The 21,884-nt window shown below is 49.5% G+C and overlaps 1 protein-coding gene across 6 annotated transcripts in view; it reads right to left on the bottom strand.

Moving 5' to 3' along the window:
• ASTN2 (astrotactin 2) overlaps positions 1–21,884 on the bottom strand; it is a 341,061-nt gene that overhangs the window by 27,195 nt on the left and 291,982 nt on the right. For all 6 annotated transcript variants that reach the window (XM_080561615.1, XM_080561613.1, XM_080561614.1 and 3 more), the window contains one exon: positions 6,442–6,583. In XM_080561615.1, coding sequence (XP_080417741.1) covers positions 6,442–6,583 — 142 coding nt within the window. The remainder of the gene's footprint in view (positions 1–6,441; positions 6,584–21,884) is intronic.

Below are 21,884 nucleotides of genomic sequence, written 5' to 3'. Positions count from 1 at the left end.
CCCTCCTCTCCACCCCACCATCGCTGCCAGGAAGAATCCTCCATTTGCACGCTCCCCCCGCTGCAATACCCTCCCCAACCATCCGGCCGTGCCTCCTCCTCCTCCCCACCGCCTGCCTTCCTCCCGCCGCCCCAAAGGAGCAATGCAGCCGGGCCGGGACCCAGCCAGGGTTGAAGCTCGGGTGCCAGGAGATTTCAGAACAAAACCACCAAGAATGTTATTTCAATCCGGACGTCCGGAGGAAAGGGTGGGGAGGAGCTGGTTGTGGAAGGCAACAAAGGCTGTTCTGTTTCTCTCTGTGGCACGAGGCAGGAGCAGAAGCAGAGGATTTGGGGAGGATAACTTGGCCTGTCCTGCAAAAAGGCAGGAGATGCTCATGCACTTGGCAGCTCCTGGGGAGGAAGGCTCCGCTGAGGTCAGTGGAAAGACACCTCCTGGTGCCAGATGTGTCCCAGGTGGCTGGATGCTGGTAGGAGACAGATCTGAAGGAGGATGCAGGCACGAACCCAACTTTCAGAACGGCGATGGCAAACGGTCAGCACAGCAATATTGCAGTAGCACCTGGAGGCCCTGCTCTGAGTCACCCAGGCTGGGCCGTACATAGAAATGGTGAGAGGCAACTTACAACCTGAGCTTACAGACCCCGGGGGCAGACAAAGAGATGGAGATGAGACAAAGTGACCTGCTTGCATCACTCAGTGGAGCAGATGGCCAAGCTGGGAAGAGCCTCCTGCACCTTGACTGGCCATGATGAAAGCAGGGATATCTTCCATGGCTTCCATATGTGTGCACTTCTATGTAGGGCGCTGAGAAAAGTAACCCGTGTTGGAAGCAAGAGCCCAACATGCATGGGATTTTATTAATCTCAGCAGTGAGACTATCTCCTCCCTCTGCTGACCCTGTCCTCCCAACAGACTGTCTTTCTTGGGGCCAATCCACCTCCACTGCACAGAGCCCAGATGGGTCCAGACAGCTCGGTGCTGGGCTCACTTCAGCAAAAACAACCACACATCCAAACCAGCACTGCGGCACCCTCGTTCTGAAGCAATCCTGAACTGCTGAGGAAGGAGGAGCCTGCAGTCAGAGGCTGGGATTTAGCAAACACTTGTTCAACTCCAGACTTGCCTTGTTTGAGCTTCTGCAAGCCAGGAGCGCCTGAGAAGAAACTGCAGCCATGCACTGCTCAACTTCAGGAAGCTGGAACGCATGTGGAACAGCAGAGGTGGATTCAATGAAGCAGCACAGCTCCTGTGCACACAGGGGCCTCAGCCAAGGGCTGTAACAGATGTGTTTTAACCCATGCCACTGAGCTAGTTGGGATCTGTCTCCGATTTCTCCAGTGCTCATTCATGTGTCTTCCTGACGGAAGACCAACAATAACAATTAGTATCATATAAGGAGCGGCGGACCGTTGCCAGCATTAGCAGACACTTGAGCACCAAGGGTTTCCATTCCACTTTTTATCCCAACTCTGCATAAGGCAGAGGTCAGTCAACATTAATCAGCTTCGCTCCGAGCCAGTTCCCTTAGCGTGTTCAGCTCGTTGAATTGCAATGCTCAGTGCTACAACAGGTTCCCCTATTCAACCACTTGCTTCTTTCCTTAAGCTCGGAAAAAAAAAAAAAAAAAAAGTATTTTCACTGTTGGGCAGCACACGATGACAGAGGCTAAGCCTGGCCATGCGGGAGGTGGCCCAACAGGCACTGATGCTGGCTTCACAGGACTTGGTCTTGGCTGTGGCTGGTGGTGGTCTGAGCCCTAAATCCACTTTCATCCCATGGAAGGGCCTGACCATCCCATGGGAAGGAGTTCCCACCTTCCCACCGCTCCCAAAACTCGCTCTGCCAGAGCCTGTGGGCTGGTTCGGGATCACCCTGGGGAAGCTCTACGTGGGCCAGCAAAGGGAAGGCAAATTGGAGGCTCCTTCTCAGCACATGAACACACTCCAAGGAAAGGCTCTGGAAGGGATCCTGATGACTTCCATATTATTTCCAGTAAATTTTGTGCTGATTCTTGGCACAAACACCGGAAATGAATAGGCTAGGTCAGGAATGTAAATAAAGTGAAACATTGGGATTTAATCTAATCTATAATTATAGTATCTGTGGCACAGGGAAGAGGTTGGTGTGTTTGCACTACAGCTCCATAAGGAGCTGGAGGGGGTTTTCGTTTCCCTTTCCAAAATTTCCATTTTTGGCTCCCAGCTCTTGGTGTATCCCCACATATCTGAAAGGAACGTGCTGGGCTGGCAGAGCTGCGTTCAGGCAGCCGATCAGGTACAGCTCAGCAATGACACATCCCCAGGAGCTTGGAGAATGATGGGATGAGAAGCCGAGGTGGATGAGCCAGGCTGAAGGCTCAGGGAGGCTACGGGATGCACAAGGGAAGCCTCTGTCTCAGCAGCAAAGAGAGCAGTTGGGTTTGTAGGGTGGTGAGCTACGTGAGGGTCACGAGCTACACTGGGTCAGTCCTCCAGGCTGGATTTGACCTCCAAAACAAGCCAGAGCCCCTTCTCCCACCTGGCACCTGGGACTTGATGCACCACGAATTGCCTGTCACAGAGCGATGCTCCCAAGCTCCCAAACCATCGGTCTGATTGGCATTAACCTCTGACACGACTGGCTGGCCCGCACCAGCCCAGCAGTGAACAGACACAGAGACATCTCTCCCTCTGCCTTCCTCACCCCATCCTCTTCCAGATCCACCTGGGAGGCGGCTTGGTGGACTGTCTCTGGTCCAGCTGAGCAGAGGGGGAGAAGGATCCCCAGACCCGTGAGGCGTTCTGCAAGGATTATAAGCCTTTAATTTTTAAGAGCTTGAACCAAACTTGTCATTCTTCAAAGTCCATCAGAGTTACCCCGTGTGTGTGTACGTGAAGGCATTCATGTGCCCACTGCACAAGTCAGTAGTCACTGCACCAAGCCTGTCTGAATTTAAGAGACTGGACCGTGCACTTAGCCACATGGTCTAAACTTTTGGGCAGACCTGTGCGGTGCCAGGAGTTGGACTTGATGATCCTTATGGGTCCCTTCCAACTCGGGATGTTCTATGATGATTCTATGATTCTATGTGACTGTAGCACGGATCCCAAGCATGGGCACCCCCACCTGTGGGACCAGCAGGAGTGCCCACATTTGTACACCAGCCAATACACACATCTTTGTTGAAACGCACTACTTTCCTGTGGAAAACCCTCTGTGCAGGGACTGGAATCTCAGCCCTACGTACTACAGGCAGGGGAAAGAAAAGTGCTGACAGGCAACATATTTTCATCAGGCTGAAACTGCAAAGGACAAAGAAATTAGTTCTCCTTTTGTTAGTTTATGTTTTGAAATTACAGAAGTCTCAAAAGCAGAGGAATCCATCAGACTGTTTATTTGCTTGTTTGTAGAGCATTTTTGAGTTTTGTTTTTCATGCTCAAGCCCAGCTTTGATCTCAGGCTGGTAATCTGCCAAATGAGTGGCCAACAGCAGTGAAATTGCCGTAGGTACTAGAGAAGAAAAGGGACAGGATGTCAGACACATTTACAAAGCAGAAGAGACTCCCATGATCTCACAGTCTCCTCTCCTCAGTTTGCGTGATACCCTCAGACTCCCCAACAAGCAAAAGCATTTCCTTTTGAAGAGCTCCGATGCTGCAGGGTCTGTGTGCTCACCTACCAGCCTGGAGAAAAGCACAGGTCCCTGCCGAGTTGCTATAACCAGGATTATAGCAGCTCGGGGCCTTCCAGCGTAGCTATTTTTTCCACAGAAACAAACGAAACAAGCAGAAGAAATTCAATTTAAGGAGTGACCCCGTGCCCGTGCTTCTGTTGTTGTTATGTCCGCGCGGGCTCAGAACAGAGTGTTAGCCTCACATTTCACTGTTCTGGCTTTCTTCACGCTGTGTCGCAACTGTATGGACATCTGAACAGAGGAATATTTAATGTGTGTACTTATGTATCTGAGAATGCACAGATGCTAAGTAAACATGTGCTGGTTGGGTCCCGGGCTGGAGCAGACGCGTGTGTGCTGGATATGGATGCACCCGCGGTAGCGTGTGCGAACACGGTGAGCAGTGGACCATCGGTCCCCGCAGGTGTGCTGGCATGTGCAGCAGCAGATGCTGAGCAAGGTGTGCTGCAGTGTGCGTGTGCAGGTTTTTTGGGTTCCTAGGACAGCAGGTCTGTGCCCCACACGTGCCAGCATGGACGTGTCCCCGTACAAGTGCATGTCAGTGCGTGCAGCCCTGCGAAGGGTGCGCCAAGCCCTGCTGAGCATTAGCCGATGGACAGAGCCAGCGCCGTGCGTCACCCCGATCCTGTCCCCACGGGAGCACCAGGTCCGAAGCTCCTCGGTGCCAAGGGACGGATGCTTGAGGGCTGCATGCAGCAGCGGCTCCCCGCGGAGAGCTGCTCTCCCCCACCCGGGGGCACCAGGAGCTGCCCACAGCCACCCTGGGGCGCGGGGCACCGCCGACCTCTGCTTCCCCCCGCCGCGGCGATGTGACGCAAGACCGCGGAGCAGAAGCCTGGCTTTGGCCGAAGGGATGACACAACCCCGGACAAAGCCTCACGCCTCCCACCCAAGGTTCTCCTGGCCCTTTACAGACATCGGGAATTAGATCACGGAGCCCCTGAAGAGACGGGTGAGTGCAATTATCCCTGCCCAGCAGATGGGGAAGATGATCTGGCAGCCCGGGCTGCCGAACAGCCAGACCTTCTGGCTCCCAGCTCCGTGCCTTCACCTCGGCAGCAGCCTCCCCATCGAACCCAGCAGCTCTCCCCGTGCCCAGCGCCCTGGCAGCGTAAGCCGAACTGCCAATAGCTCACAACCGACCGATTTTACGGGCGGCGGGTTATTAGCAAGCTCTGCGGTTGTTCCAGGATCTCCTTGGCACCTTTTCAGGGCAGCCCAGTTTCCAGTGATATTAATAATTATATTTACGCGTTATATATATTTAACGAGAAAACATTTCAAATGATTAAATGGCAAGAGGTATCACTTGGAGCCCGCTCCTGGACACGGCCCTGCTCGAGAGATGCGTAATAAAGACTGCTCCGTTTTTGGAGGCTGTCAGCATACTTAACTGGGGGGTGGTGGAGGGGGAGGCAAAGGGAAGTATTAATCAAGATCTTAAAAAGTTCTCGCTGACAGACCATTTGCCAGCTCTCGCTTTAACTGCTTTTGTGGTCCCATAAAAAGTTTCATTACTCACTACGAAATGTGTTTTAATTATTACAGTCTCTCTGACATTAAGCCCTGAGTGTTTCTCTCTTGCTTACTGCATCTCTCCTTCATCTCCTCACCTTCTCTCTCTCCCCCTCTCTCCTTCTCTGACTCTCCTGACTCCTGCCATCCCTCACAGGACAAAGGATGCCATTTCTAGAGAGTACACGGGAGGAAGAAGGGTCTGAAGATCTCAGCTCCCCGTCCCTGTGCCCGATGGCAGAGGGCTGCATGCTGCCCTTGGACCCGGGAGCAGAAGTGCTGCAGGGTGGGCAGCTCCCTCCCCATCTGCTTCTGCATTTTGGGGCCTCTGAGACAGAGAGCAAAAATCCTCGTCATACCAAGGGCTGCTCTGGCTGGGGCAGTCAACAGTGAAACAGGGGGTGCTTGAATGGAGCACCTGCTGAGCCTCCTCTGTCCTTTTCTGGTGGGAATAAAAATATAAGGGGGTCATACTGCTGTGCCTGTGTCATGGCTCTGCCCTGCCTCCTCCGCTCCTTCATGTTCCTGTCTTCAATCCGCCTCCATGTGCTCTCCATTCCTATGCAAACTCATTCCTACCCTCTTGACCAGATCCCCTCCAAACTATATCGACACAGAAGACAATAATTGGATGCTGAAACTTTCCACTTACTTTGGACACAAACTACTCCACAGGGTTCAAACAGAAAATCCAATCCCATTTTCTCAAAGGCATTACCTCAGAAGAGTCAAGTGAAGAAGAATATCAGCACAGATGTGACCAAGCAACCCAACATAACCGACTGAATGGCGGGCAGATGCATTTGGGGCATCTCTGATCTGTTCTATGAGCCCTACTGATAAAAACAGCAACCGATGCGAACAACACCTCCCACACCTACAACCTTCTGGCCATCTTTGTCCACCCGGAATTTGGCCAGGGTGGGCAGCTTGCTGCCATCTGAGCACATTAGCTCAGTTTGTCCGTGTGAGACAGCCCTACCCCACCAGGCATGGACCTGGAAGCCCGTCACGCTGGAAACGTGAGTTATTTCGGTGGGGTCTCCCACAGACAACCAGTGCCTCCAGTGCCATACTGGCAGACGCTGTTTCTGCATTTCACTGTTTGAGCCTAACACCCAAAACAACAGTCTCATCATTTGTCCAGTGTCTGGTGTAACACAGTACTGACCAAAAAGATAAATAACAATTAAATAACTCTATTGGAGATCCCCCCTTGCCCCCAGCACCTCCCCACATGACCCTCCTTACTTGTACAGACCATCTGGTTCCAGGCATTTGAAAATAACCGAATAGAGGCTGGTTTCGGGGACGTCTCCGTGGCTCCTACCAGCTGCCACACAGGACGTTGCAAGGCCGGAAAGCAAATCGTCTGCGAAGCTCAAGGATTCTCCTGGAGAGCAAAGAGATGAGAAGGAGCAAAACATCAATACAGATGCCAATTATTGCAGGCCACTGACAAAATAACGCAGGAACACCCCTATGAAGCACAGGCTTAAGGGCAAGCAACAAAGTCCAGCTGGCTGTGGCTGGAAGGAATGACCACGAGCCTGTACGGAGAACGCCACCTGGGGAAAAAGCAAGCAGAAAACACACACAGGCCATCAGCTGCAACAGGGATCCACAGCAAGAACTGTGGCCAGTGCTAAGTCATAGCTTGGACAGCAGAAAAGTGCATTCACAGCACACACGGGCAACGTGTGGGCTCACTGCAGACACCATGTGTGGGACCACCACCCAAGGGTGGGCTCTGGGTTCCCAGAACACCACGGGCACCCACACGAAATAGCTCTGTCCTGCCCTAATAGCGCCTTCAGTTCTCAAAAAGGAGACGGTCTTTTTTCAAAAATTACCTGTCATGGTGAAATATGTTTCTGCTACGTTAGGTTATCAGAAAGGAGACATTTATAGAGCGTGGATGTAATTGCTTTCAATGTGCTGTTTATTTTTTTATTCATTCGATGAAAATCGGTAGCTTTGCATTCCCTTTCATGTGCACTCCGCTGGCTCCTGCAGCTGATTGCTGCAGCCCTCGGCTCAGCCGCACTGAAGGACATTCACCCCTTTACAAGCACTCAAAGAAAAATAATAACAATAAAAAAACTGCTGAAAGACTTTTTTTTTTTTTTTGGTCTCCTGCTTTATAAAGCTTATTAAACACTTAGATCATGACCCAGCTGAAACTGAAAATGTCCCATTTATTAAGCTTTTTGGACCTGATTATCCACTGCTGTGCAAGTTGCTGGCTCCTTGCACGGGGGAAGCTGTCGGGCGGTTGGAGCCCATTGCTTTCAATTCCCATTTTACACCAGCTCAAGGTACCAGCGGTAAAAAAAAAAAAAAAAAAAAAAAACCAAGCAGCTGCCCTGGTCATGCCCTCACTCCCACAGACGGGATTCGGGGCAAGGGCTGCTGCAATCAGCACAGCTGGACCCAGGTCGCTGCGCTGGGCACCTCGTGCACGTGGAAATGTCAAGACACCGCAGCGGAGAAAGGAGAAGAATTCCCCTCTCAGCATATTTCTTTCTTTCTTCTTCTACAAGCAAAATTAACTGAGGACTACTGAAATGAAACGCAAGTCTAGTTTCTTGGTACAGACCGTAAGAAATATCCCACTGGTACACCCAGCCCGGGCCACCTCGTTGTGCAGCCAGATTACCCAGGTAGAAGAAAAAATCCTCTCCTCTCCAGCCCCCCCAAGCCGCATTTGCATCGTCTCAAGATACACAATTCAGTAACAAATGTCCCCCTTGGCTAGAGAAAAGAGCAGCAATAAATTCTTTTCCTCCCTAAAGGAATCCAAGCCTTAATTATTCATTTTAATGCTCCCAGCACGACTTGTTCTTTCCAAACGTTTTTCAGGCAGCCCTGTCACCAGTCTCTGTAGTTTACCCTGGCTACCAGAGCCGGGGCTGTACCAAAGCCCAGGTCAATTCCGCGGGCAGGTTGGGTTGGCAGCCGTAAAATTGCTGCTTGGAAGTTGTGAGCGCTGAATGGCCTTGAGCAAGTCCCTTAGCTCTGGGTTTATGGTTTAAACAAACAAACAAAACCCTACTGCACATTTCCAGTGTTAATTTCCATCCCTTCTCATACGACAGCGGGTTGGACAGGGGAACTCCCTGTCCCCAGAAGTCACTGAGGACAAACACTGCCGTGACTGATGAATCACAAACACGTAACGAGAAAGCAGCACCAGATTGTGCTGCTGAACTATGGAAAGACCTTTAAGCCTCTTCAGACCTCAAGCAACCTCTCTTTTGACCAGGAAGAAACTTCATGGGGGGCAGACCATCCCATGGGTGCCTGCTGTGGGCATCTCGCACCTTCCTCCAGAACTGGCCACCGTACGAAGCAGTCTAGACAGCCTCTGGGTCAAGCCCATCTGGCAGCTCCTACACCATTGCTAAAGATGTCAGTGTTTGTTTCATTTTGTTGTCTTTTCATTACTGCACCTTCTTCACCTCATTTCTTGCTTCGTTCGGACCTCACTCTTTGCGGGCTGGTGCCATCCATCTCCGAGCAGACATCAGGCCGGTCCCAGGGACCTTTCTCCCTGACAGCTTTGCTATTTGGAGCCGCACTGACAAGCTGAAGCTTTCCCTGCCTTCATGCAGGCAGGCAAATGCCTCAGGGAAAGCTGGCAGGAGTTTGGGGCTGGGATGACGTGGGATGTGTCGTAAGGACCGTATGTGCGTGTGTGCTCCTGCGCTGCAGTTCCCAGTGCTTGGACACGCTCTTCACTCTAGCGTGCCGGAGAGCCAACGCTCCCCTGCTATCGATTTGAAACACTGTTCTGTAGCTGCAGGGTTTCAGAGAAATGTGGTTGTGTCTAGGTGAGAACTTCTGAAACAGCCTCCATCTGGAGTGAGACACCAGGGTAAAAATAATGCTTGCATCAGAGAGCGCAGGGAGGTCAGTCGCTGCCCTGCAGGGAATCTCACAAGCCAAGGATGAGAAAGTGTCAATCCCCAAGTCCTTCCCAGCAGCCTTTCCTCAGGACATTTTTTTTTTAAACATTAAAAGACAGAATAAAACCAAAAAAGCAGCTCCATATCCCTAGAGCATATTCCCAATTTCACGTAGCCAAGAGGACAGAAACCAACAGCACGCCCTTGCACCCACCTCCCTCTCCCAGTGTAGCCCCACGGGCCACGGGGTAACCAGAGGTCTGCAGGTACCTTTCTCAGGTCCTGTGCTACAGGCGTCTTTGGAGGCTGTGGAGCAAAGCTCATGGGGGCTAACAATGTGGTGTCAACCTGGCTTAAACCGAAACCCCCGCAATAAAATCTCAACAGCGAGAGGTTGCTTTGTGTTCAGTCCTGAGCCTCTGGGGAACTTCCCTCTCTTGCTGGTCCTGCTACAGTTCAACAAAAGCAAAGAGGTGGTTACAAAAATAGCAAAACAGATGCTAACAAAGGTGCTGAAAGCCAAGGCTGGCAGTATTCCTGCACCTGTATAAGCAGCAGTAAGACTGCGGCTGGTGCCAGACTGCATGGACTGGGGAGAGCAGATGTGGGGTCAGGTAAGGGACAGCCCAGGGACAAATCGAGTGCCCAGAGCCATCGGCCATCCCACAACAAGTGCAGAGAGCTGCCCTCTCGTGCTCTCCCACAGGTGAAACAGCACATGGCAGCTTTGTTCATCTCAGACAAGAAAGTCTCTTTGTTCAGTCCGTGGTGCTCTGTGAGCAGCTGAAGGGAGATTTCCTAAGCTTCCCCTGGGACCAAAAATGACGTTATTCCCTAGATTTAGGCTGGGGGCTTGCAGTTGGATGCAACTAAGGCAAGAGGATGGCGGACCACGAATGTAGCCCTACCAAGCAAGATTGGTGCTGGGATGTTGCAGCAATAGAGGAACGCTGACCTGGCTGCACAGGTCCCTGACGAGTGCCCAGCTGGAGAGCTTTGCTCAGCTGTGCTCACCAACAAGGTAAAGGAAAAGCAAGGGAGAAGGCTTCATAGGGGAATAACAAAAGGCACAAGTTTACCATACAAGCAGAGACATAAAAAGGCCAAGAAGAGAGAGCTGGTTCTGTGAATACATCAACGGGGCAGGCACTCAGATGGAAACTAAATATTTAGGCTAATGGGCAGTAATGGCACAAGAAAGTAAATTGGATATGAATAGATGGTCGACTCCTGAGAAGGACAAATAACCTAACTATCTCTTAAGATGGAGTTTGATCATTTTATAAAAGGGATTATATGGATAAGTAGCTTGTGATGGAAAGCAACGGGGCTTCTCTTTCCCGTCTGGGCGTGTGTTCTCACACACCCTGCCAGCAAATATAAAGAAGGATTTCAGCCTCCCAGAGCAGCCCCGAAGCACAGACCTAGATTGCTGTAGTATCTTTGCTTGTGTTATTAAATTTCAGTAAGAATCCAAAGATTCTCTGCAGAGTAAATGATAGCTAAGTAGATCATCTCCATGGAGTAGGAGATATTTTATTGACCAGACAGCCATCTGTGTCCTTCATTAATAGTAATAAATAATTGATGTCACGCTAACTAAAGCAATAGGCTTTTACAGATATCAAGGACAAATGACCAGTTCCTGTGAGGATGCCTCACCTATGTTCACTTCTCAGTAGCAAGAAATCCAGACCAGAGCTCAACACGGCTATGGTAAGTGCTGCTCACAGAGCCCCAGGCTACAGGCAACGGAGCAATGGGACACTGCTCTCCTAACCGTACACCAAATCCCTCCCAGACTGTCTTCCCCCTAATTTCCATGCCATTGCCTTCCCATGACTGGTGGGTCCCAAACCATCTGATTGCCCAGGCAGCTTTTGGAAACCAGTCTCCGCTCTGCTGGTGACGGTCAGAAAGACACAGCTCTCCCCAGGTGCCATTTCCCTTCGCTCGCCACCGCAGCCCCGCGCTGTAGCCTCGGCCTCTTCCGCAGACAGGGCTGTGGGGTTTGGCAAACCTCCACTTTTTTGGTCTTGTAAACACGTATCTTACACTAACTCTGGTGTCATGGTGAGTCAGAGCTCTCCCTAAAACAGAGGAAAATAACAGCATGCTTGGAACTTGCTGGGGGGGGGGGCTTGCTTCACCTATTTCGCGAAGCTTTGCAGCCCCTGGCCCAAGGCTGCCCACCCCAAGGCACGTAGGTCAGCTCGGCGGTGATGGTTCTGGGAGAGATAATGGAGAACCCAACCTGATGCCTGCTCTGGTGGAGGACATCCCTGAGCCAGCTGCCGGTCGGCAAGGCTGAGCTGGTGATGTGCTCTTGAAGTAGCTTATTTCTAGTCCCTGGGGGCTAAGAGGGGCGGGAATGGGGACCAAGGAACAAAACCAGAGGCAGGAGGGGGCTCAGGCCCCTCGCTCACAGCATCCCGCAGTCTCAGTCTGCTTCGGTCCTTCCACCGCGATCCGTGCCAGCGCCCAGCAGTCACGGACAGCACGCAGGATGAATCACTTACCAACTATCCCACCAAAGACAACGGAGTTACAGCATCGAGCTCAACCAGACTAAACAAGAGAGCGAGGCCAGGAGACTTGGTAAGGTTAGAGGAGCAAAAGGAAGCTCTGGGACCTTCAGAGGCGTTCCCGCACCTTCAGGCTGCATCCCTACATGGAGAGCAGCCTGAATGAAACCCAGGTGCTGCAAATCAAAGGGGAAGAGAAGAAGAGAGGAGACCTCTGCTGCAATTTGCTTTGGAGATTCCTAGAAAGAGCATGAAGGCGAAAGTGGGAAGGCACCAACGTCTCCTTCTTGACAGCTTCTTTACTAGACTGGATTAAACCAACCCTGCAACGTTACCAGTCACTTTCCTCTGATTGTGGTTTTCTCTCTCTGTCTTTCTCCCTTTTGCTTTTTTTCAACCTGTTTTCAATTTACTCTTGTGGCATCTCTGACTGTGACCTCATTCTGGTACTTAAGAAAAAAAAAGAAAAAGAGAGTGTCCTTTAGAAAAGAAATGAAAGAAATCATATTTTATTTAGCTTGGTTGGTTTTGAAGCTTTAGCAGAAGAAAGATTAACCTTTTCTGCCTAACTTAATGAAAACAAGGAGAAAGCCTGTATGGATAAATAAATATCTGTGTGGGTATGGAGCAGGCACGATCGTGTTACAGCCCCGGTGGAGCTGTAATGGGGAACAGGCGCGTTCCTGCACAGCGGCTCCCAATTCCCTATCCATTTTCAAGGAAAGAAAAACAGAGTAGAATGTCAGAGGCCCAAGTGGGCATGAACGAGGAAGCCCAGGGAAGGCAGATGGGGCCCAGTGAGGACTTCCGTCCCCGGCAGTGACCTCCGGAGCAATGCCAGCAAAGCAGATGGAAAAAGAGGCCCTACTCCACTTTGCTCTTGCCAGGTTTTGTTTCCTGAAATGAGGAAACAAATGGCATGCTGAGCCCGCCAAATTTGTCGCTTTTTGGGGGTCCTCCTCGCACACGCTTCTTCCTCCGGGGCTCTGCCTCTCAAGAGGGAGGATCAAAGGAGGGCTGTGAGCAGAAGGCCTGGACCGGCTTTTGGGCCGGTGGATGGGGAGCAGGGCTGCAGGGGCTGCTCCTTCACAACAAGGCTCTACCTGGCTTGGATGTGCTCTGAGTCTGGCTCTTGGTGGGGGAAGGCAGCGATAGGTGGTTTGTCTTGGAGATGATGGGCTGATTTAAATTAGTGTAACGTAACTTTAGGCAATTGAGCTGCTCCGATTTGCAACAGCAGATGGTCGGTCTCTCTGCCTAAGAGATCATTAAAAGCAAACCGTCCCCACTGATCCTAGTGGAAGGATGTCAAAACCTCCTTCTCTGCATGGCTTGCCAGATTATAAAAGAAATAAAAAGGCCTAGTTATTACTTAAACATTTTCTGCCAACATTGTGGGAGCACCCACGCATGCTGTCCTCCCGTGTTACATGGAGCGTGCCTAAACCCCCACGCCCAAAAAGCCTGCAGCCTCTGAAGTCATGTCTTTGTTGTGACTTCTCTCAAAGACACATCAGGAATCTCTCTGGCTGGGCACAAGTTGTCTAGGCTGAAATGGAAGAGCTTGTAATCATTCTGTGCAAATTCAGGCACAGTTTGTGCATCACTTACTAACTTGTACGAAGGTGCAAATTGTAGCACTTCTCTGAATGACTTCACCTTACTTAGGTTATGAATTTGGGGGGAACTTCTATGCTTCATACATCTGTGCATTACTAGATACATTAAGAATGATGAAAGGCTCTCCTCTGAACTTCCCCGTTCCTCTGCTGATGGAAGACTGCATTTGTCTGGATTTAAGGAGCAGCATTTTAGCTGAGCTAAGAGCAAAAGTTGTGTTCCAGTGCCACAACAGGCCCTTGGATGGCTTCGCTGGTGCTCTCCTGGGCTACAACTCTGCATGCGAAGCAACCACATGGAACTGAAGGATGGGCTGCTATGTTCTAAAAACATGATGCACAAGGCTAATCATGAGTGTATTCTTCCTTTAGGGTCATCAATGGGTCTCACTGCTCCTGTACCTCCGCAGATACTGCTTACCACTGTTCTTTCACAGTCAGTATCTAAGACCTTGGAAAAACTGCTTCAACTCATGTAAAAATGCATCGCCTCCTCCATCTCCCCCAAGGCAGCATGCTGTCGGAGGAGAATGAGAATTAATGCATTTCATTCTGTGCTGTGAGCCCTCCAGTATTTCTCAGGGTTCACTGGGCTGCTAAGGGTCAACCACAGCCAGACACAAGCTGACTCTGCTATACTCAGAGCCATCCAGACATGAGCCAGTTCCAATCTCAAAGCCGCGTACTCACATTAGCATGGTGGAGAGTCCAACTGGATGTACGTATTCCCTGGGAGTTAGTTCTGGGCTCCACAGCATGCTGAAACAGTTACTTGATTTCGAGGCAAAGTGGGAACCCATTTGTGCTGGGAGTTGTGCAGACACAAAGCAAAGACATGGGCTTTGTCCTCAGATAATTCTTGTCTGGGAGAAGATTTTATCTATCACCACAGATCTAGTTCCCACCCTTATTCTTGTTTTCCTTTCATTTTTAGCTTCTTTTAAATGAGAGCTTTCTAAACAATGGACCAGCAGTCCAGAGTCCCCAAGGCCCATGGTCAGCAGTCTGCAAAAGATCTAGGGACTGCATGGAGCCTTACGTTCAACAAGAAGCCCACCCGCCCTGCTGCAGCCCCAGAGCCACTCTTCTACCACACAAACCAATGCTTCAGATATGCCACAGACAGACACAAAGCCTCACAACATCTCAACATGAGCCAGCAGTGTGCCCTGGCAGCCAAGAGGGCAAACCACAATCTTGGGTGCATTCAACACAGCATAGCCAGCTGATCAAGAGAGGTGATTCTCCCATTATATTTAGTGTTGGTGAACCTCACCTTAATATGGGTGCAGTTCTGGGATCCAAGATATGCTTGAAAGCATCTAGAGGAGGGCAACAAGGCTAGTAAAAGGGCTGGAAGGCAGGTCCTAAGAGCAGAGGCTGAGGACACTTGGCTTGTCTAGTCTGCAGAAAAGGAGGCCAAGAGGAGACCTCATTGCTGGCTGCAATGTCTCCCCTGAGGAGAGGAAGGGGAGAGGAAGGTGCTGGCCTCTGCTCCCTGGCTGCCAATGACAGGATGCACGGGAACAGCACAAAGCTGCACCGGGGGAGGTCCAGACTAGATGTAAGGAAACATTTCTGTACTGTGAGGGCGGTCAAACACTGGAACAGGCTTGCTAGAGATGTGGTTGATGCCCCATGCCTGTCAGTTTTCAAGAGGTGTTTGGATAGTGCCCTTAACAATATGCTTAAACTTTTGGTTAGCTCTAAGGTGGTCAGGCAGTTGGACTTGATGATCTCCGTAGGTCCCTTCCAATACAACTACTCTTTCTCCTTTAATGCACAAAACTACTGCTGTCTCGTGGTTCCTAGGAAAAAAAGTAAGGGTTTGTAAGCTACTGTCTGAAAATGACAGATTTCGGATACAAAGACAGCACCAATGAGTTGGACTCCACCAGCCCACAACACTGGGTGGTTCCATTTGCAGCTGTGATTAAAATACCTAGCCATGAAAGGGAGCGGCTTTTGCCACGAGGCACATCAGAGGACAATCCTGGGAGCCCTCCTAAATAAAGGTCAGTGATTCTGCCCAGTCCAAGTGGGCCCTAACAATATTCCTATACCATTTCTGACACACAAACTTGCCTACTACACAGTCTTCCTAACTTGCCTTGTACTTTATGGTCTATGAAGAAAGCAGGGGACACCTGCCAAGCAGCAGGGTCTGGTCCTTTATTTCCAGCTCTACTGAGCAGTCCATTAATTTTCTTTTCAATTCTTTATGACCAAAACCTCCAGAACCTTAATACCCTGCAGAACCACATTGGCTGACTTGTACCAATTGAAGATCAAGCCTTTAGAGAGGTCTTAAACATATATGCACATGCACACACACACTCAACTAGATTCAAATACCAGTCTAGCAGGAGGGGCAAAGAATATTTCCTGGAAAGAAACTCAGTGTGCAATAAACCTCTACAAAGATGATTATCTTAGGTGATTTGTCAAATCATATTATTGCAAACCTATGCTGAAAAGCCATCAGCTGGTCTGTGCTTCAATTCTTCTTGCACTTTTTGGACTTGTGAGATCAGCAGATTTCTTCTTTATTGCCACTGTTTCCCATCCTTCCTCCTGGTCCCTTCTTACACTTCAGTACTGGGATATGGACCAAGCCACACACCAAAATTCACTACCTGCAGTGGCAATCAATTTAAGTAAACTATTATTTGCTTGGTCCTATTTATTCTAAATAGAGGCACAGATGCTGATATTCACCAAGAATTAGCACTAAGACTTTGGACCAGTACATTCAAAAGGATTCAGCATGCACAACTGCAGCCAGATCCGCAGCCTGTGAGCCAACGAACACTTACAGAAATTGGTCCTGATGGACAGACCTGCATGGAAGCAGACCTCTTACTTGGCCCTAATACTCACTTTTGAATATTTGAGAATGTGGGGGCAGATCCTCAGTTCATAAAATCTCCTGTAGATCCCTTGAAGTCAATGGAACAATAACAGTTTACACTAGCTGAGTTTCTGCATCCTGGCTGTGAGCTATTTGGAACAACTATGCTATAATGATTATTACAGATATTTCAGATCACTCGTCTAAGATGGATAGGAGAATACCACTGCACATGAAAATAGAGTTGGTTTGCTATGATTTCCAAGGAATTATGGACCCATATCTTGCAAACATTTACACATGTTTAGCTTTATTCATGCAAGTTGTCCCATTACACTCGTGCGCCAGATAAACTAATGGACATGTTTGCAGTACCGAGGTTAAACCCCGTGAAAACACAGTGAGATCTAAATATTTTTGTAGATATGCTCAGTTACCTCACATTCAGACTAGAAGGCATGCCATTTCACTGTGCTTCTTTTCATAACTTTCCATTTATCCAAGCAAGTATCACAGAAGAAGGCAAACATTATCATGATAAAACTCAGGAAAGAAGCAATTATCTGACCAAGATCTAGAAAACACCCACTCGGTCAGGACTAACATATGCAAGAGCTGACATCAGTTCTTGAACAAAGAATACCTGGGTGACTCGTGTACACTCACAACTGCCTTAACACAAAGAACAAACTGTTCACTTACTGATTTCATCATCATTAATTTAACATTTTTCTTCACAGTTTTGATTCAAGAGAAGACAAGTCAATGAAGAGGAGAAAGAGCTGGGAACCTCTTGACCATAAGGTGTCTACTTCAGCAGCACTACCACTGTATCAGCAATTACTCCATCTTTTCCATTACGACCACAAGGTGAGACAGGATCTATTGCATCAATGCACGGTCCCACTGCTCACAAGGACAAAATATAAACTCTTATTTCTTAAATTGAGTTGATTTTGTTTTCTTGAGGACAAAACATACGTCAACAAGGCTCTCGACACTCAGAGACCTCAATGCCCTTCACAAAGGCCATGAATACCTCTGACAATGTGGCAGCATTTACATTCCTTGGCCAAGATACGAGCTCTGTTACCACATGCACCTGCACTGCAGAAAGCTGCAGGGAGAGGCAGCAGGCAAAGAAGCCAGAATGCAAAGAAAGGAAATTACTTTTTCAAGACAGCAGGCAAAAGGCAGGTTTGGGGCTAGAACCCAGCCCCCCAGTCCAGATCTCTAATCTCTAATATCTGGCTTTCATCTCTGAAAGACTATTAACCTCTTTGTATTAGTAAGCAGAACCCAGGCTCTGAGGATATCTGCCACAAGCACACAGCAGGACACTGGCACAGAAGGCAGGACTTCTGCTCTGAATTTTAAGTCCCAATTCCTAGAAACCGAGACAAATCAATCTTGGCATCCACAGGAGAGGGGAGCTGCTCTTAGCCAGGACAGCTCTGATGGACGATGTCCATAGGAACCCATCTCACCATGGCCTGCCATGGTGGGAGAAGCTGTTTGACTCCTCCATGTCCTTGGCAAAGGCAGGAACCTGGGCACGCTCCCCACCCCCAGATCACCGATCACTCTAGAACTGTTAGCTGGAGACACGTCATCGCCAGCAACTGTGCAACGTCTTTCAACTCAGACGACAAAAGACAGATTCCCTGAATAAGCAGAGCAGGATTAAGCCAAGTGGTAAATGGATTCCAGGGCTGTTCCAGGATCTGTGCTGATGAGGGAAGCCAGTGCCAGGTAGCCAACCCGGAGCTCGTATGGGGAGGTTATCACTTCCCTCTTTTCTTCAAAACCCTAAATAGAACCCAAACATCGCTTGGGCCATGTTAGGAAGATAAGGTGAGTCTCTCCCATCCCTTGCACAGCCTGAAATAGAAGCCCCACTACTCCCTATCCTGAGCATCAGGCGTAGGATGTTGACATTTAGCAGTAGGGAAAATTACCCAAACAACGAATCCTCTCTGTCTCGCTTCCCCCCTCCCTTCCCCTGATCTCCTGGAAAATGTTCATAAAGTGAAGTGGAGGAAAAAAAGAAAAAAGAAAAAAGAACCACAAAAAAACAAAACCCAAAACACACTACAACACCCAAAGCCCAACGACCAAAACCCAACCCTCCTAAGGCTGTGGAAATAATATGTAGAGGAGAGCAGTGAGTCAGGCACTGCTCCCTGCGCAGGGGCCACCAGTCCTGAAGGCCGAGATGATTCACCGAAGCAAGAACTAGAAGGTAGAAGAGACCAAACAAAGGGTGGGGAAAGAAAGCTGTGTCCAAGGAGGGGAGGAAATAAGAAATGAAACGGTTCCGGGTTGCATGCACCTTGCTTTTCATCAAACAGCGCTCAGCTGGAACTGACTCAGGATGATTCACTTGATAATGGCAAAATTATTACTCTGATGCTTTGTCCAGCTTTTCTTTAAGAGGAGGGTGACAAAACATCTGCAAGACTTCAGTCCATTCTCATTCCCTGCTCCTCCCTCTCTTCTTCCCCTGCCTGAGATGCTCAGCGGAGCCTCACCTCCCTTCTGCCTCTGCTTCCGCTGGCCTTTCCTGCACCCATTCCCTCCAATTGCAGCAGCATTATGGGATTCTGTTTTCCCCATAAAAGATGCCTTCAAGGAGATGAGAAAAGCAGGGCCTGCTTAGGAGCACGGCATGCCATGGGGAGGCCCTCCTGGATGCCACTGGCACAGAAAGCACATTGTCTGTCACAAGAGATGGAAAGGAGGATGAGGCTCAGACGCCTAAGGATGACTCTGCCTGCCAGAACCCTCTCCTGCTACTCCTCCATCCATCCTTCCTCCTCAGCTGTACCCCCTCCTTTTATCTGGTAACCATAAAAATTCAATGACAAAAAACTTGCTCTGAAAAAAAAACCTAAATACAGAAAAAGAAAAAAAAAATCCTCCCTCTCAAGTTCACAATGAGAGCTGTAAAACTTTTTCAGCTTGGAAAATTCTCCCGGTCAGTTTTTCCTACTGTTTAATCCCCGCTTTGAGTTACACAGAATGAGTAAACACATTTTATAAGGTTCTAATTCATACCTAACCCATACAGTTTATAGCTTAACATAGTAAAATATACACACACACACACTTTTTATACATATATATATATACACGCTCACACACATGTATAAAACAGCCTTGGTCCCACTCCCGTGAGCCTCCCAGCAGCAGGTCTGATTGCTCCGACATGTGCTTTGCTATGAAAGGAGCCTGGCATGCTTAGGTGTGAGTTAGCTGGCCTGGGGAGCAGTTTCCGCTCCAGATTCCTGCAACCTCCTTTGTAATAAATAATTAGTCAGTCTCGTTAACGGAGCGGCGGGATCCACTGCTCCGTCCTTGGAGGGCTAAGGCACGCCACCACGTGGCATCCCAGGAAGGATTTCTGTCCGCTTCCTGCCCAGCGAGCACCTGGAGTGAAGCCCCACGGCTGGCCCGCAGCCAGAGGTGATGCGGAGCATCCTCCACCTTTGCACAGGACCACCGAGGCTGGCCACAACGTGCTGTGGATGGTGGTAACACCACACGGCTTCCTGAACCTCAGCCTCCCACTCCAGGACCAGCCACCATCTCGTGCCTTCATCTCCCCAGAAGCAGAGCTGAACAATTTCCCTGGTTAGACCCAGGCTGCACTCTGGGTCTCTCAGCTCCTTCAGCCTTTTAACCCGGTGTAGGCAGGCAAGATGGGGGCCCTTTGACCTGTACTTATTAGCCAATTCCACCCAGGAAAAACACACCACCTGGCACAAAGAGCTTGTGGGATAACAGCGAACCCCAGCAGCCCACAGGGAGGTCTCGCTTACCATGTCTGATGGGAGCCGGTGCAGCTCCGGTGCTCCCAAGCATCCCCCAAGGTGAGTAGCTGTGCACGTCAGACTGGGAAACTCAGCAACAGCATTCCCAAACTCTGCACATGGGGAGCTTTTAAACATTCAGAGCTGCCTGCCAATGGCTTTGTAACTTGGCTGTAAGCTGAAGGCAGGAGATCTTTACTACTGTTGAGTAAAGAACTGCCTCTACCATTGCTGTGAAGAAGGTGGCTCCTCTTGAGCTTTTGTGTTTTCGGTTTTCCTGCATGTTTCTCCCCGCAGAATGCTATTAAGCTAAACTGAGCATCTTGTTCAGCCCAATGCTTCTGTCACAGAGAATAACCACAAGTGCTTGAATCGCCATTTCTGCTGTACTTCTGCAAGACCACACCAAGAGACCATTTCCTCAGAGGAGAGAGAAATACAGGCAGACCCAGAGAGAAAGGTGTCAGTGGCACAGCCAAGGTCCCTGATGAACAGGAGCTCTGCTGATAAGGCAATGTGAATGAAGCAATTTGTGCCAGCTGGGAATCTGGCTCAAAATCATGCTGGGTGCCCTTCAGTTTTACTCAGCATGAACACAAGAAAGCACCAACAACACCCAGAAAACATCCCTGACACTGGATTTTGTGTTTCTCCAGAAAAACCTTTCAGAGCATCTGTTTAATTCACAGGATCTGCTGCCCCGAGCCCCACAGACTCCCTTGATGGGCTTTCCTCTCCCCGAGGGCATCCAGTTACCCAGCAGATAAATCATTGACAATTAACTCACTGTCATTTCCCGACTCACTGTCATACCTGCCACCACCTTGTTACTCCTTGTCCCTGCTTGTTTACCCCAGCCCCTCTTCTATTCAGAAACCAAAGAAAAAACAGGAACAAATGCAACCGTGACCAAAAGGCTGGGACCAGCTGGGAAGCTGTGCTCCAACAACACAACTGCCTGTCTTAGCCTCCTCAACTTTCTCTTCTCACCTTCCAGCACAGCTTCTGCTGTCAGTACACCAAAACCCAGCAAGCCAAACAGAGCTGACCCTTGAAGTCACACTTTTAAGTCAGGGTGCCCTGCACCCTCTATGTCCTCGAGCAGCCTCGCACAAAGCTCACGTCCCGGTTTGCCTCCAGCGACCACGCTCTGGGGCTCTGCTAGCAGGGATGGCTATGGCTGGCTGCACCCAGGTGAGCTAATGCTGCTGCCATCCCTGCTTTTATTTCTCCTTAGTCTTTCTGGCTGTCAGAACCAAGGCTTCAATTTTTCAAGTGCAGAGATTGGCTGGAAGACTCGGACTATTCTGGGAGCTTTTTTGGCTACATAGTCCTTCCAAAGGTGCGGAAAAACACTCCGGGTCCTCAAGGTGAAATCCTCATCGTAATTCAAGCCCATCCCGGCCAGTTCTGTGATAGCTTGTCACTTGAAGGCAAAGACAAAAGCCATTGTTCAAGCTAGTGGCTTGAAGTTGCTTCCAGCCACACAAAATGCGAGATGTGGGCTTCAGGCCCCATAATGCCATTTTCATTTTCCTCCTCTGAGAAAATAAAACAAATGTTTATTTCCTGAAAGCTCTGGTCTGAGAAAGGGCAAAACTTTCCTCCAGGAGCCAGGTGGCTGGAAAGGGATGGCAGAGGCAAATATTTGCTGAATTTGTCAATGAGCTCTTATTCCATTTTTCTTATTAATATTTATTTAGACATAATGTGAGGGGAAACCTGCTCAGACCACAGCAATGTGGGAGATTGCACTGTTATTCTCCTCATGCCAGCTTCTGGCAGGGAGGGGGGAAGAAGGAAAAACAGAGAAAAAGAGAGAGTGTCAGGGAGTTCACAAGCAATTTAGAGAAAGTCATGGGCTTTTGTGTTGACTTAGCAGAAGACAGGATGCCCTGAGAAAGTCAATGCATCTCCGGACCACGTGGTAGGGCAAAGAGGTTGAAGAGCTCAGTCTTCCGTGCTGATATTCAAGGCAC

Source organism: Anser brachyrhynchus (genome assembly GCF_964034855.1).
Source record: "Anser brachyrhynchus genome assembly, chromosome: 19".
Classification (NCBI taxonomy): Eukaryota; Metazoa; Chordata; class Aves; order Anseriformes; family Anatidae; genus Anser; species Anser brachyrhynchus.
Note: the sequence above shows the minus strand (reverse complement) of the source record. Positions and strands in the feature narration are given on the sequence as shown.